This window comes from Sycon ciliatum, chromosome 5, assembly GCF_964019385.1.
Source record: "Sycon ciliatum chromosome 5, ocSycCili1.1, whole genome shotgun sequence".
NCBI classification, from domain to species: Eukaryota; Metazoa; Porifera; class Calcarea; order Leucosolenida; family Sycettidae; genus Sycon; species Sycon ciliatum.
The window spans coordinates 10,616,123-10,631,556 of record NC_088647.1 but is presented as its reverse complement, the minus strand read 5'-3'; the positions used below and the strand labels follow the sequence as shown (position 1 = coordinate 10,631,556).

Sequence of the window (15,434 nt, the reverse complement as noted above, 5' to 3'; positions counted from 1 at the left end):
ACGTGATGGTTGTACAAGCAGTCGACCGTGCATGGCCTATGTAGTATAATGTAGGGCTAGCCGGCTCTTGTCTCGTCAAGGATCTGTCTTGTGTGCGCGTGGAGGTCAGCCTGCTGGCCAGGGTTCATTCACCGCTTGCTTGGCGATTGAGGGTCGAGTCCTGGACCGAATGAATGAACTTACTAACTAATTTATTGTTTTTTTTTGGATTCAACTCGACAGAGTTTGGAAGGGCGAGGATCGGTTTCTTCATCGTAACCTCCTTGTACATGCGTGTTTGTAGTTCAGCTCAGTCCCTGCCATGGATGGACTGTCATCATCTAGTGCTTCTGTCGTTCTGAAGCTTCTGTGCTCCATCAAGAAGAATTGCGAGAAAACGAGTGTGAAGCTGGACATTGTCAAGCAGCTGTTGACCAACTTGAAAAACGGCTGGAGAAAGGAAGAGTTTGTGGATTCTGCTGATGTCGCTCACAGCATTGTCGCCAATGCTCTGGTGGATTTGAAAACTCGAATAATCGTAAGCCTCGCGAAAATGCTCGTGCTTTTAGGGTCCCCCCCCCCCTACCTTATATGATTGTGCATGTTTATCATGCGGAGATTGAGATACTGTCTGTAGTGGATAAACTACAAAAGGCCATGGCTGTGCATTGTTCATGGTGTTGGTTGGTGGTGATTGTAGTTCTGACTACTTACATGTATGCAGTACCATGGCACGTTAGGCATGTACACTGCAAGCAGAAGTTCAAAACAAGTTGACTTTAAAACTCGCCGGCTGTAATTATAAGCCCTATACACATCGTACAGATGTACGAAATCCCGTAGAATCCCTTTTAGACCCGATTAGGTGTTGAATGTACTGAGCCCTGTTGTGTTTACCGCGCTGTTTGCTTTACGAGATCTGCCCCGAAGGCATTTCATACAACTTTTTTTCGGACGAAGAAGGTCTAGCTAGTCCTTAGCTCTATCCAAAGTGATGAACAAGCAGTTGAAACTAAAATTTTAATTCCCGTAGCTATGCAGAAGACGTTACTTCAGTAACGTCTGGCGCTAGCCAGGGTCCACACAGCTTTAATTTGGTGTTTGTTTGTTTGTTTGTGTCACGCCTGGCGCTATCCCGTATCTGTCCCGTACTGTACCGTACCAGCAGACAGCTGGCCACAATACTTTTGTTTGTTTGTGCCATCGACATGCCTGGCGCTATCCCGTACCTGTCCCGTACCATCAAGAGTACGGTACCATCAAGAGAATGAATATATATGCGAAGTGTATGGGGGAATGCATTCAGTGCAGTAACATTTTGTGTGGATTTGTGTGCGAGGCCGAGATCCCACTAGCAGGCTGGCTGGGCCGCCTGTCGACCAGCCCGGGAATCGCATGAAGGCCGATAGCATCATAATTATAACGTATATACAGTCATGTAGATGTATAGCAGGGAGTCATATTATGTAAACGACTCCCTGCTGTATGGGGAGATTTTCTGGAAAGAAATACGAAGTAGGCCTTGGCAGATAATGCCGGCAGAAAAATTGGCAGAATTCGGTACTTTTTCTGGTAGGTTTCATGCATGTTTGGTATGTGGATAAAGAAATGGAGCAGAATTCGAGGAATTGCACGCCATAAGGTTTGTATGGTTCTGCCAATTTCACTGCTTTTCGAGCAGAATCTGCCACCTTTTCGAGCATTATCCGCCAAGGCCTAATACGAAGTAGGGAGACGAGTAAATGCAATCAGAATGGATGTTAGTTGCCGTCAGTATAATAATAATAAGAAGAAGAACGCCCGTGATCGGCAGAGTCAGCGCCGGTCCCAGGAAACGTCAGGACAGACATTCCGTCGACTCCAGAACGCCCGTGATCGGCAGAGTCAGCGCCGGTTCCATAGCTTTGCAGAAGACGTTACTTCAGTATCTCATTGAAACGTTTTTGCAATACAATGATGTAGCTAATCAAAGGAAAAAGCATTTCCATCAGTTCTACCAACATGCACGATGAGCTAGGCAACAAAGCATAGCGCAGGGCCCTGAGCTTCCAAGCTCTCTCGTTCGTCGATCTGCAATAAAGATGTACGTACCTGTATCTACAGTCGTTCGCTGGGCCATGGGTTTGACATCCAGCATTCGTTAGCATTTCATGTCGCTAACTAACGAAAACCTGGAGACCTTAAATGACGTTTAAAAAATCATCTGGTCTTACAGTACCGGTACTGCTTAGTAATTACATGCATGTTTGTATGGGGCATTCTGAGGCCTGGGTTTGACAATTCTCAAATGATCAGAATGAGCAGATTATGGCCATGTGCGAACTACTGGAATCTGTCGTCACAATCCACTGGACGAAACTGTGGACAAGGATCATATCCACAACTGCTTGTACAGTATCAGTAGTTGTATCAAGCGTACGTAATAGTATTATAGTAACCATGCTTCCAGGGTCCCTCCTGTCTTGTATTAGTAGTGCATAACCCCCAAGAGTGTGCAGCTCCGGCTATGTGGGGTCTTCGGCGGCAGAACTTCACATCACGTGACAAACCCGTACACATTATTTGCACCCTGTGCATGATGGATACAGGGCTTAGGGTTGTATGCTACCCTGCTTTTATTTGGTTCAACTCCCTGCTGGTGGTCACGTTGCACTGTTTGCCAGCATAACCTGGTAACCGTTTGAATCCTGTCACGTGATGTGAAGTTCTGCCGTCGCAGCACTGGAAAGAGGTTGTGCGGGCCGTTGAACACTCTTGGGCCCATTTGGGAGTCGTATACGCTTGGTAGTATACGTATCAGCGGACACACATGGTATATGAGTGAGAGACCATCAAATGTGGGCGATTCAGAAATTCTGCCTTCACTTTGGAATCTGTGGATTACATGGATACTGACGACGGAATCTGTGACAGTGTATGCATCGTTGGGAATTTCAGAAAGGACGGCATTTTTTGTTTTTCTTCTTCCGTGGTAGGGTGGGTGGGTGTCAGCTGAAACAAAGCTCTTTTCATTTTTTTGTGATTTTTATAAATTTGTTGATGGCCACTAAAGGGCACCTCCTCTGCTGAATCCTGCACATTGCACATTGGCTCAGAGTGCGATTTCACAACTTCAAAGTATTGCCTGTTGCAGTATGATGCGCTGTACTGTGTACTGTGTGAAATCTAATAGTGATTACTGCACAATGCGAAACAAGTCAAACAGCCAAAAGACCTCACCTTGTATCACTGCTTCCTGTCAGTGTGCAAGCAGTACGTGCTGGCTGCTAGTACTAGTAGTTGTTGATCTTTACATTTACCTAGCATATTGCATGGGCACACTGCATGGGCATACTGCATGGGCACACTGCACAGGTGCTATTGTAGTAGCAAGGGTGCATACTGCATAACACGTAGATGTACTGTCAGCCTGTTATCTGTCACCTACAATGCAATCCCTTGTTCAATGTTCATCTTAGCATTTGCGTCAAGATTAACACCGTGTGGATATGTATAGCGTTGGTCTATCACAGCATTTTCTCTCTTTCGTTCCGTGACCTCTTTCTTTATCTGTCTCTGTCTCTATCTGTCTCGTTCTCTCTCTTTCTCTCCTCTCTCTTTCTCTATCTATCTCTCTCTCTCTTTCTCTCTCTCTCTCTCTCTCTCTCTCTCTCTCTCTCTCTCTCTTCTCTCTCTCTCTCTCTCTCTCTCTCTCTCTCTCTCTCTCTCTCTCTCTCTCTCTCTCTCTCTCTCTCTTTCTTGTTCTTCTTGGTTTTGTTTTGCAGTGTCTACAGCAAGAAGAGATCCTGCCCTCTCTTGGTAAGTTCTTTGAAGTAGTGTGGATAGTGTGGATGCTTGTCAGTCTCTTGTAGTCTCTGTGTCAGTGTTTACTTCAATGCATGTATATGAAGCACTCTACAGTATCCTGTTTCCTTGTACAGTATCATGATACAAGCGGTGGCTATAGGCATCATGGTGGTGCACAGTGGCCAGGGTATAGGTGGCTATAGGACAAGTGTTTGGTTTGAACGTTGCATCAAGACTATGTAGATCAGCCTGTGCAATTCATCATAATTATGGATTCTGGACGGAAGAATTCGTCGTTTACATTAGTTTTGATGAGTCATGGAAACCGTGAACCGCTAATGTACTGTTGCCCTGCTCCATATCATTACGGTCTGTGACATCAGTTTTTACTGTACACTGATATAAAAAAGTGGTGTACGAGTAAGTGACGCCCACCACTGACTAAGCTACACAGTGCACACTCTGGCTTATGTATCTTGGTAGCATGTATAGTGTGGCGACCATGAGCAGTATCACCGCCACTGTGATGCTATATCTGTTGTTTCTGTTTTCTCAACACATGCCAATGCATGCGCTTGTATTCTCTGTAGTGTGGTGGCTGAAGTATGAGAAGGCATCATGCAGCTTGCTGTCGCGTGTTCTCCGTTGCCTGACGAATCTCGCTGGCTTTGAAATTGATGAACAGCTCCGTATCAGTACCAGCAGCAGTAGCAGCCGCGGCGGTAGAGCTGATGTTGTTCAACTCCGAAAGTCTCAGTCCGCAGAAGGCCTCAAAGCTGTCTTGGCATGCCGAGACTTGCCTGATATTACGGTGAAGTTATTTGTAGAGCATTGCGCCCATCGGCGCTGCATGTTTGGTCTGTGTAAGGTGTTGACGTTGTTTGTTCGTGAGGCTCCCTGGTGTCGCCAACAGATTATGACTGAGAAGAAGGTGTTTGAGTCTTTAGTAACAGCTTTGAGGTATGTTGTGTAGAGCGTATACTTTGGTGTGTGGTGTGTGTTGTGGTATGCGGTGTGGCACAGATAGGGCGTGTACTTTGGTGCGTGGTGTGGTATATCGGAGTTCTAGCCGGGGAAAAAATTGTAGGGAAATAAACAAGCCACCTATTTTTTCCATGTTCCGCTCGCCTCCCCCCCGGCTAGAACTCTGGTGTATGGTGTAGTTCATACAGGGTCTTGTTCTATTCTTGGCTGCTTGCATGTTCACTTGATGTTGTATTCTTGATTGGTTCCCTTGTGGCAGTAGGACTTGTAGTGTAGGTCTACTTGGTCTAGTGCACTCAATATCCACTGTGTCTTGCATTGTACTAAGTGACGCCATGTGTACGATCATGTGCAGCATAATGCCAGCATTCCTCTTCTGTCAACATGTGCTCTCTGTTGTCTGTTGTCTACAAGTAGGACAATCATCTAATAGCAGTGCAGTAGTAGTAGTAGTAGTAGTAGTAGTAGTAGTAGTAGTAGTAGTAGTAGTAGTAGTAGTAGTGGTAGTGGCGGTCTAGCTGCTTCCGTATAGGATCACCAGGACTATAACTCCTGAATGCTGGTATATCCATGTCGGTCGTTTATTGGATCAGGAGGGTAGTGATCATGGACTTGTTGCATGATGAAGCCACTCTGACTCGCCTCTACATTTCTACATTCATTCCTCTCCCTGTCCATGTCTTCTTCTGTTTGCTTTTCTCTAGCTGCAAGTCGGTTGAGTTGACACAGGCTGCCTTATCTACAGTGGAAACATGCGCATCAGTTAACACCAGGTTTGCCAAGCTACTGGGCTCGGCTGGAGCTGTTCCAGTCATAGTACAACTTGCTGAGCATTCACATTCCAAGGTACAGTAGTGCATGCCATGCAGTATGTGCGTGGTTCATGTGCAGTGGGCTGTCGTTACTGGCATGCACAGCCTCTGTTGCGTCTATAATAATTCAGTTCACTCTTACCCGACCTTGATGAGCGTGATGACGGCTTGTACTGTTCTGTACTTGTGGAGTATTGAGCAAGACCCAGTCCGGTGTTGGTGGATATCTGCAGGAATGGTGCCAGCCATTAGTGCAGAGACCCAGTCCGGTGTGGGTGGACATCTGCAGGAATGATGCCAGCCATTAGTGCAGAGACGCAGTACGGTTTGGGTGGATATCTGCAGGAATGATGCCAGCCATTAGTGCAGATATCCAGTACAGCACCACCTGTGGGCGAGTTCAATATTCCAATCGCATGCTAACCTCTGACCTGCCGGGCCCTAAACAAATGAATGTGGTACTTAACACTGACAGTTCTCTGTACATGTTGTACCGGTTGATACAGCATGGGTGTGTTTGTGTATTGATTCCTGTTCGGTACTGTTATCGCACTTTTGTTTGTTTGGTGAGTTCTAATTTTTCAGTCTTTTTCGTGCTATACCCTCCAACTGAAAATGACATCCCATCCGATTCCATCATAATAGTTTTATTTTTAAAATGAAGGTGCTGAAATAGTTGACACTGAAAAAAAAGTGACCCAGGGGTTGCAAAAATTGCTTTCCACTGAGGATACATGTGTTAATGGTCAGCTTTCCCTCTGTTGTGTGTGTGTGTGTGTGTGTGTGTGTGTGTGTGTGTGTGTGTGTGTGCCTGCTCTCCAGATCCGTCGCCGTGCTGTGCTGTCGCTGGTTTACTGTGTGTGGGAGTCATCTTGTCGTTTCATCGTGGGTGCGTGCGGTGGCATCAAGGTGTTGCTGTCCGAGATGCAGGGTGCAAGTCGAGATAGTCGTCGTCGCACTACTCTCCTCAAAGCTATAGCACTCTGCTGTCAGGATGTAGTGTGCAGAGAGAAGGCTAGGGATTGTGGGGCTGTCAAAGTAAGTTGTACAATGTAGACTGGTCCTGATAGTAGCATACTGTATTGGCAGTCAGTTCATGTTTGTACGTGTAGTACAGTACATATACTGGCAAGGGTAGATCAAGTCAGGTGGCTGTCTGCTTGTGCTGAACGTGATCGACTGTTTACTTGAAGTACTAGTATGTACTGGTATGGTACATCTGATACCACTGTACATGTACATGTGCTGGTCATGCGGGTAGACTGTTGTTTACAGTCTGTGTTGTGCGAGTGATGTAAATCTACCAGCAATTGACTGTTGCCCAATTGTTCATTGCTGCTGCTGTTGTATTTTCTGGTATGATTTGTTCTATCTCTATGTGAATTGTGTGTGTGTGTGTGTGTATGTGTGTTGACCCTCTGGTTCTCTTTCCCAGGTTCTGCTGGACATGTTAGCAGATCCCAGCTACAAGTCGCTGCACAACACTATTCTGCAGGCGTTGATGAACTTCTATTTTGACGAGGCTAGCCTCCTGTTCATGGCCACCAAGCTACCCCTCATCAGCATCCTTGCACAGCGAATACTGGACTATCATCATAGGCTACGCGGGTGCACAACTCCTGTATGCGGTGTTAGTGACTGCTTCTCTAATCACTCTGATGTACTTGTGGCAGCAGATATTGGATGTACGCACTCCGAGTCTGAGTCTGTGGCAGGTGATGATGACAGCTCAGTTCCAGTAGCCAGTGCTGGTCAGGCTCAAAGTCTCCCCAAATCACCGGCCTCCACTAGCTCATCAACGTCATCATCTGATGGTACAGCGATGTCATCGGGTACTGATCTGAGAGCTGACTCACCGCAGTCTGTGGCTAGTGTTAGACCTCTACTTGAGCAGCTACACCATGTGCCTGATGTCAGTGCTGCTGCTGCTGCTAGTGCTGGTACGGGCAATGTGCCAGGTGATGCCCGCCATGAATCAGCTGCTGTTTCCGACAAGGACGGCACACTGAACACCGCTGCAGGTGCAACAACTCGAGAGAGCAGCGCTGGGCAAGCAGACAATGGTGATGTTGGCTCTGAAGCAGAGGCTGTTGATGCTGCTGAGAGTGTTGATGCGGAGAAGATGTTGGCAGGAGATAACGTTGAGCAGTTGGTCCCTGGCGTTGATGCTGATGCTAGCATTGCAGTCAACTCGGACATGGTGCCAGTTGAGCTACATAATACTGGTGATCACATGGACTCCACTAGATTTCCTGCACTGTCTCAGTGTTCCAACCCTGCTATATCGGATGCTTCGCAGTTTTCCCCTGCAGAACCGAATGATGCTGTGCTACAGTCTGTTCCGGCAGCTGTGCATGACTTCAACACGAGCTTTCCCCTCGGTGCTCCGTCACCACCCGACATGTCCTCGGCGAATGTCTGGAACACACCCTATCAGGCACTGGCATGTGTGGATTGCCCGTCACCTTTCCCCGCTTTTAGCTCTCTGGCCAGTCCTAGTATGTCTCCACTATCCTCCTGCGGGTATTCCCCAAGGGGTGGCCAGGCATCTCCGTTGCCGGACGCTTCGCCACTTCATTACTCGCAGGTGATGTCATCACCGGAATCACCTGTTCTGGAAGCAGCAGCAGAAGCAATAGCCATGATGGGAGAACCAGCAATTGCTGACATTGCAGAGGTGGCAATGGTAGAAGACACAACAATGGCAGTACCAGAGGAAGATCTTGAAAAAGAAGCTGGCACTAGTGAACATAATGCTCTTGTTGATGAATGTGGTGCTGAGGTAGAAAGTGATGCCCCATCTGTTCCTCCATCTACAGCTACTTCTTCACCACTCGCTCTCACATTGCCATCTGCAGCCAGGTGTAGTCTATTGCATGGTCCTGCTGTGCCAGGAGCTGCTGCATTCCCTAGTTATCCTGTTGTCACTCAACCCACTGCCGTGTCCTCTTCCACCGCTCCAGCAGTATCATCTCCTGTAGCTATAGCAGCACCACCAACACCAGTAACGCCATCAACAATGGCGCCAAGGCCAACCGCAGCAGCACCACCAACACCAGTACCAACGCCATCAACTGCAACAGCAGCAATAGCATCAACAGTGGCACCAAGGCCAGCCGCAGCAGTGACAACAACACCAGTAGGGACAGCCACAGCAGCGCAGAGGAGTGCTTCACGTGATTCATTGTCCGAATCCGAGTTAGCCATGCAGGCAGCTGACGAGTACCTGTCTTCCATGGAAGGTTTCATGTCTCCACGCCGCACACAGATGGGACGCGTGTTCGGTGCCGGTCTATCCAAGGCAGCCGGTGCATCATTCACTTCAACACCTGGTTCTTGTGGTACTCCACTGCCACCACCGGAAATGCCCGAGAGTGGACCCTTGACTAGTCCCGTGCCCGTCATGCTAATACCACCGTCATTCTCACCACCGCCACCACTGTCACCGTTACGCATGCTGGATGAACCCTTGCATGTTGGGGTTCCGTTCTTGGCTATGTCACCGACTAACAGAGATCTGAGTAGACAACAAGAGCGGTCAGACCAGCAAACGTTGAGAACACTGCGCAGATTGGAGACCGAAGCCACTCCGGGCAGAGTGCAGCGGCCGCAGCCGCACAAAGACCAACCTTCCGGTGTTCAGTTGGAGGTGTTTCTCTTGGACCGGCTTTCTCAAGTGTCTGAATGTACGCCACATCTCTGCAGCCATCTTGTCGTTCAGGCGTTGGTGGCCCGGCTGGTATCTGGCTCAGGGCGGTTTGGTTCTAGGTGCATACGTATTCTGATGAGAATGATCGACAATGCGCGCTGTTTCCAGCGCTTACTGGAAGAGCAGAGCGTTTGTGTTCTTGATCGGCTACGCTGTGACTCTCTACACTGCCCTTTGAACAATGACCGGTGTATGTGTGCTAACTCCAGCTTGGACTCCACCAGGCAGCATGCACGCCAGGGCCTGTGCAAAGTTGGCCGCGACGTCAATCAGCACTTGGTGCAGATGGCGCAAACGAGCTTTGGTTACGGCACTATTATGCATAACCTCTGCCTGAAGAGTCAGTCCCGTGAGGATTTCCTGGACTGCTGTCTGCTCTCCCTGCCACTTATTATCAAGTGAGTAGCACACTGTAGTGTAGAGTGTGGAGGTGCACACTGCACTGCATGTACATGTTCGACTCCTAGCATTGTTAGGATCACTGCATGTACATGTAGCATTGTTAGGATCACTGGTACGTACATGAGTGTATACCCAGTGCTGCACCAACAAGACTATTTGTCTTGGCGTCATTCTCATGTATTGACGTGACATTACAATTCTAGGTGTGTGGAACATGTAGTCATGCTGCAGTGGCTGTACGGAGATCATTGCGGTGTTCCCCATGATGATGGCAACCCAGACTCTACTCGATTGGCGGTGTGTGTGTGTGTGTGTGTGTGTGTGTGTGTGTGTGTGTGTGTGTGTGTGTGTGTGTGTGTGTGTGTGTGTGTGCCTCACCCACACATCACACAATAATCAGGGCACTCTGGGAAATCTAGTACATGACTGTACTGATTGTGTGATGCTCAGAGTGTTCATGTAGGGTTTTTGCTTTGACAGGCTTCTTTACAGATTTGTGGTCCTCTCTCCATTTCTCTGTTTTGCACATGTGCATTTTGTCTACAGGAAAGCAAATCTGCGCCATCAGCTATTCATAGTCAACAGGTGCATGCAGTTGTTAGTGGAGGCCCTGCACACGACTTCTGATGTCGTCGTAGTGCCAGCAGATCAAGATGCTTCCAGTGAAGACACCACTGAGCCAGTTAGCGCGGAGGAGAAGCCATCCAGCTCTGCCATTGAGACTTTGACGGATTCTTCTACTTTACCGAGTGCTGACATTGTGTCTGCTGCTGATACTGGTAGTGTGGCTTCAGCAACACCGTTATGTGCTGTGCCTGAAGAGTCCATGGACACAACGCCGCAGCTTAAACCAGTCAAGGATGTTCTAGGTATCAAGTCCTGCAGTCATCATGATATTCTACAATCGCTTGCGAACCTTTTCTCTTGTGCTGCGTCAGCCTGTGATCTCTCCCAGCCGACGGCCACCCGTCCATGCTGTCAACCACGCCATCGTGAAGCTGCCACACCTTCCAGTGAGGCACCAGCTCAGTTGCGGCAGCATGGTGGAAACCCAACGGTCTCTGGTAGAAAGCGCAAACATGTCGATCTGGATGCTAGTGACGATGAGAAGAGCAAGAGGCGGTTTGGTGATGAGAACAGCAAGAGGCGGTTTGGTGACGGAGGTTCCCTAGTTAGTGAGAGCAGCAGTCAGCTAGACGACGCTAAGCTGGTAGTTGCAGACCAGCAACATGCGTGTACTTCTACAACCAAGAGCAGTGATGAAGCAGTAGTGGCCAGTGCTAATGATACTGTGTCTGAGCAGCAGCTGTGCCAGGAGACAGTGGACTCGCTACCTTCCTCTACCTGTACTGCTGGTGATGATGGTGACTATGCTGATAATGCTGATGGTTGTGATGATTCAGCTTTTGCTTGTGGTAGGCCGGACCAAGAATCATCTCCACCTGCTGCTTCTGTGCCCCCTGACATACAGCAGTGTATTTCTAGTGTGTTCCACTCATGTTGCACTAGTGCTGATGGTGATGTGCAGCTGACATCAACATCAACAACAGAACCGTGTTGCCTGTATGCACGTGCACTCCGGGAACAAGAAGCTGATGTTGTGTTTGTGGTGTGTGATACGTGCCAGCTGCCCGCACATCGCTCCACACTGAGTAAGGCCGGTGATGCTATGTCCGCTATGCTGTGTGGCCAGTTTGCCGAGGCTGAACAAGGTGCACGGATAGTCCTGGCTGGTGTGTCACCGCATGCTGTGGCCAGTTTGCTGCATGCTGTGTACGGCTGTCAGCTGCGATGCCCGACGGCGGCGCTTGCCAAGGACAAAGTGCAGCCAACTCTACACACTACATTGCCGTGTGCAGATGACCCGGCCCAATGTCCGACAGGAGTGAAAGGAAGAGAGCTTTGTGCTGATGGCCATACATCACCTGTTTCAATAGCTTGCTCATCCAGTGCGGGAACAGCTGATGACAGAGAAAATCTGGAGATAAGCCCTAATCCAGTCACGTGCATTGACGAACAGCAACGCTACTCTGCTGCTGCTGCTGCACTGACTTCTCCAGACGTCCGTGACTTTTGTGTAGCTGCCGGACACTACTGTAGGTTGCGCTGTAGCAGCGGAGTGTCACATGAGCATGACCATGATGACACCTTGTGTATGGTGTTGCAAGTGATTGTGACGGCCAGCCAGTATTTGATGTGCGAGTTGGTGGCTACCTTCTCACACTGGCTAGCAGAGAATCACGTGTGTCCACATAACGTTACCTGTGTGCTGGCATTTGCCCGTGATCACCACCTGGATCTGCTTGAGCAGCTGTGTCTTACGTACATGTCCGGCTGCTCTAGACGACTGTGGCTGGAAATTCTGCTTCCATTGCATTGGGAGAAGAACATCTTGGAGATGAGTGCGCTCTGGCTAGCGTCACCAACACTCTGTTCACTGAATCCTGCTGCTGCTCGCTGATACCCCTCAGGTGGCTATCTACTGCTGTTGGTCACCTGTGTTGGCATGCCGCCTCATGAAGTGTATGCCACTGTGGAATAGTAAGCAGAAGCCGTGTAGAGCTGTTGACCTAAGCAATTATGTGCAAGTTACGCGCTGGCGGAGAGTAAACTTTAAACTTATTTTCTTTCTTTGTTGGGGTGTTGCAAGAGGACATGGCTATTTACTGGGTGCCCATCATCATCTCGTTACATCACTGCCAGTGTGTTTTCCTGTGTGGAGTTGATCGCCTTGCTGCAATGTTACTGCCTATGGTCGCCAGAAGTGGCGGCAAACCGTTCCCATTGCCAGTCTACTCCTAGCCAAACCACCGGTGTGTTGCTGTTATTCCCGGTCATGCATGCCACGAGGCGTAGTTGCATGATGTGGTTCATGACACAGCAGCGGTGGTCATCGCTGCATGATGTGGTTCATGACGCAGCGGTGATGGCGGTCACTGTCTTGCTACTGCTGGTATGTGCTCCATGCTGAGCAAGATAGAGTTTATCCTGCTACTACTGAAGTAGGTGAGTAAATATATAACTCTGTGTGTGAGTGTGTGTGGGGGGATACATGGTGTGTGGGGTACATGGTGTGTATGTGTCCATGTGGTATGGGGTCAGGGTTGCTACTGGAAACCCCGTATTAATTTTCTAGTTGCTGCCTGGTCTACTGGTGATGGGGATGCCTGGAACACGTCTTTGTGCAGCAAGTCTTAATGCGTATTGCTATACAACCATATATTCCATGCTTTTGCTATCACATTTTCAGCCAAGTATCTGCTGCTCCTTGATGTTGTGTGTGGTCTCTCTTGCTGCTCCCTTAACTCGTTAGGTTTTGTTCCAGCAACTCCACTTGGCTGATACACAGACAGTGACAGTGATTCTGAACATGCCACAGGATGCTCTGACAGGCGACCTTGATTTCGATGCGCCATAGCTGACGTTGTTTGGATTTCAAATCGTCTCAGCAAACCGTCAAAGTATGTACCTGTGGAGTTACCAGATCCTGTTCGTGATGGTGTGTGTGTATGTGTGCGTGTGTGTGCACATACTTAAGATCGGGATTAGTGACCAGTTGAATTATAGACTTCTTTACTGTAAACCGGGAAACTTTGGCGAGCTGGAAACTTTCGGAATGTTTGTGCGCTGGATGTGAGATCACAATAGTAAGTCAACGCAAAGCCGAGAACTGTAGTCGAAACCAATGAAATTGACTCCAATCGTTAACAATTCCAGGTGCAAATTCGTCTACTAGTATGCTGGCAAGTCACAAACTTGACAGTTTCCCGGTTTACAGTATCTCGCGCAGGAGTGTCATTAATCATTATAATTAATCATTATAACGTTATGCAAACTCCACTGCATGCGGAAGTGTACTTTGACATGTTCTCTTTTACTGCGATTGTTTTAGTCCTACAGTACTGTCAGGCGCCGAAGAACTGGGGGTCAGGGTTCTAGCCTAGTCCGTTCTTCTTTTTTAGCGAACACAGCAGTGAAAAACCTTACACACACCATCTTCAAGTGGTCTCTTCGCTGCAAATCATAATAATCTCAATAAAATTTTCGGCCAGGAGCCATCATCAGGATTTTCATGTAATGAAGTGGCTGCAGTGGAGCTTGCGCACATTAAGAACTCAGCAGTTTCGTTCTTATTCGATTGTACAGTCTTACATGTACATTTACGCAGAGTTATACATCAGTGAGTGTACATTATAGTGTATATTACGGTTTCCGTTCTTATCTGCAAAGCATCCAGCCTACGCTGTTCTTAAAAATTGGTGAAATTCTAGCCTGGCCGTTCTTCGGCGCCCGACAGTACTGTGCTCCTACGTACACAGGCATTCCTGCATTCCCGCATTCCTGCATTCCTGCATTCCTGCATTCCCGTGGATGTCACTTATCACTGTACTGTTACTGTTATTGTACCATGTTTGCACATGTATTGCAGATTGGCATAGTGCAGCAGATAGGGCAAGTCAAGTCCTTGGCATTGTTATTACTAGTATGATCTGTGTGTCTGCGTGTGCATGTGCGTGACCAGCAGTGTCTTCCGGGCCTGTGAGCATGTAATAGCTAGTATTCCTCAGTTCAGTGGCCCACTGAGCTATTTGTGTATGTTGGTGTGTCTCCTTGTTGGGTCAGATGTCTACAGGTGTCGTCAAAGAACGGAATGTGCTGCTCCAGTCCCTTCACTACCACATCACTTTGATGGTGTGTTGTCACTTGAGTAAAGCATAGCCGGCCCAGCAGTAGTCACATAGCTATGCTTGGACATATCAACCCTAACACACAGTGTTGTCATCTCCGCCACAACGTTACTTGTGTGGTTTTGCTGTTTGCTCAGTCTCTCTCTATGAATAGCGCTTGCCACCAGTGCGTGTGGTGCTTAACAGCGGTCAGTGCTCTGCTTCTTGACGAAATCTGGTGCACATGCACCCGTGCGGCCTTATACTCCCTATGCAAATGTTGCATCTCAGAAGTATTTCATTATGTGAAACATTGGCCACTTCTTATCAATGACAATTTTATGGAGAGCAGTTTTTTTAGGCTATCGCGTCATCCACTTGCCAGTATAGAGCAGCAGGATGTGAGCAGATCATTGTTGACTCCGTTTCTATCACTACAGCATTGTTTAGAAAGTTTAATATCATGGTAAAGATTCATGAGAGCGCGTGATCTTATCTTTCTATGCTCGTAAGCGAAGGCTCTTTGGTAGATCGTTGAGAAGTCGTTCTCTAACGAGAGGAGGATGAGTTTCACATGTGAATTACTTTTACTTTACAAACTCCCCTAATATGGACTCCCCAGATTCGGACACTCCTGTCTACTAAGAACGTTTCTGGACCCTCTAAGAGTGTCACTTTTCAACGAACAACGGCACCAAAAATGTTGGTTTGCATAAGAAAAAGGTGGCTACTTGCTTGTAATAAGTATGTATGTGCTGGTTACGGAGTTTTCCCGTACTTGCAAATTTCGTCCTTTTGAACTCTTTGGAGCTGGTCTCCTTTGAAGTATATAATTATGGCATTAACCGTACTGGTTGTGTTGTGACTGGAATGGAAAGCTTGGTTAGATCCATGCCTGGTTGGATCCTCTTGTTGGGGCTGTTCTTGGTGACTTGCATGGGTTCAAATCCTGATTGAAATCTTTTTGGACAGAAAAGAATAGAGGTGACTGCTTGCAATGATTGCAATTCATGAGATGAATTAGTGTGCAATGCATTGAAAGAATTAGCATGCATCTACATGTACATGATTGTACATAATGTCATTGTAGGTGGG

General features: G+C 47.9%; 1 protein-coding gene across 1 annotated transcript; it reads left to right on the top strand.

Annotated features, from left to right (window-relative positions):
* Window positions 1–32: 32 nt before the first annotated feature.
* On the top strand, window positions 33–15,181 carry LOC135817573 (uncharacterized). Its single transcript, XM_065330787.1, has 9 exons — window positions 33–517; window positions 3,744–3,777; window positions 4,356–4,725; window positions 5,454–5,595; window positions 6,384–6,599; window positions 6,997–9,668; window positions 10,219–12,678; window positions 12,986–13,133; window positions 14,296–15,181. The coding sequence occupies exons 1-7, from the start codon at window positions 302–304 to the stop codon at window positions 12,131–12,133; spliced, it is 5,565 nt and encodes a 1,854-aa protein (XP_065186859.1). The 5' UTR covers window positions 33–301; the 3' UTR covers window positions 12,134–12,678; window positions 12,986–13,133; window positions 14,296–15,181.
* The last annotated feature ends 253 nt before the right edge of the window (window positions 15,182–15,434 follow it).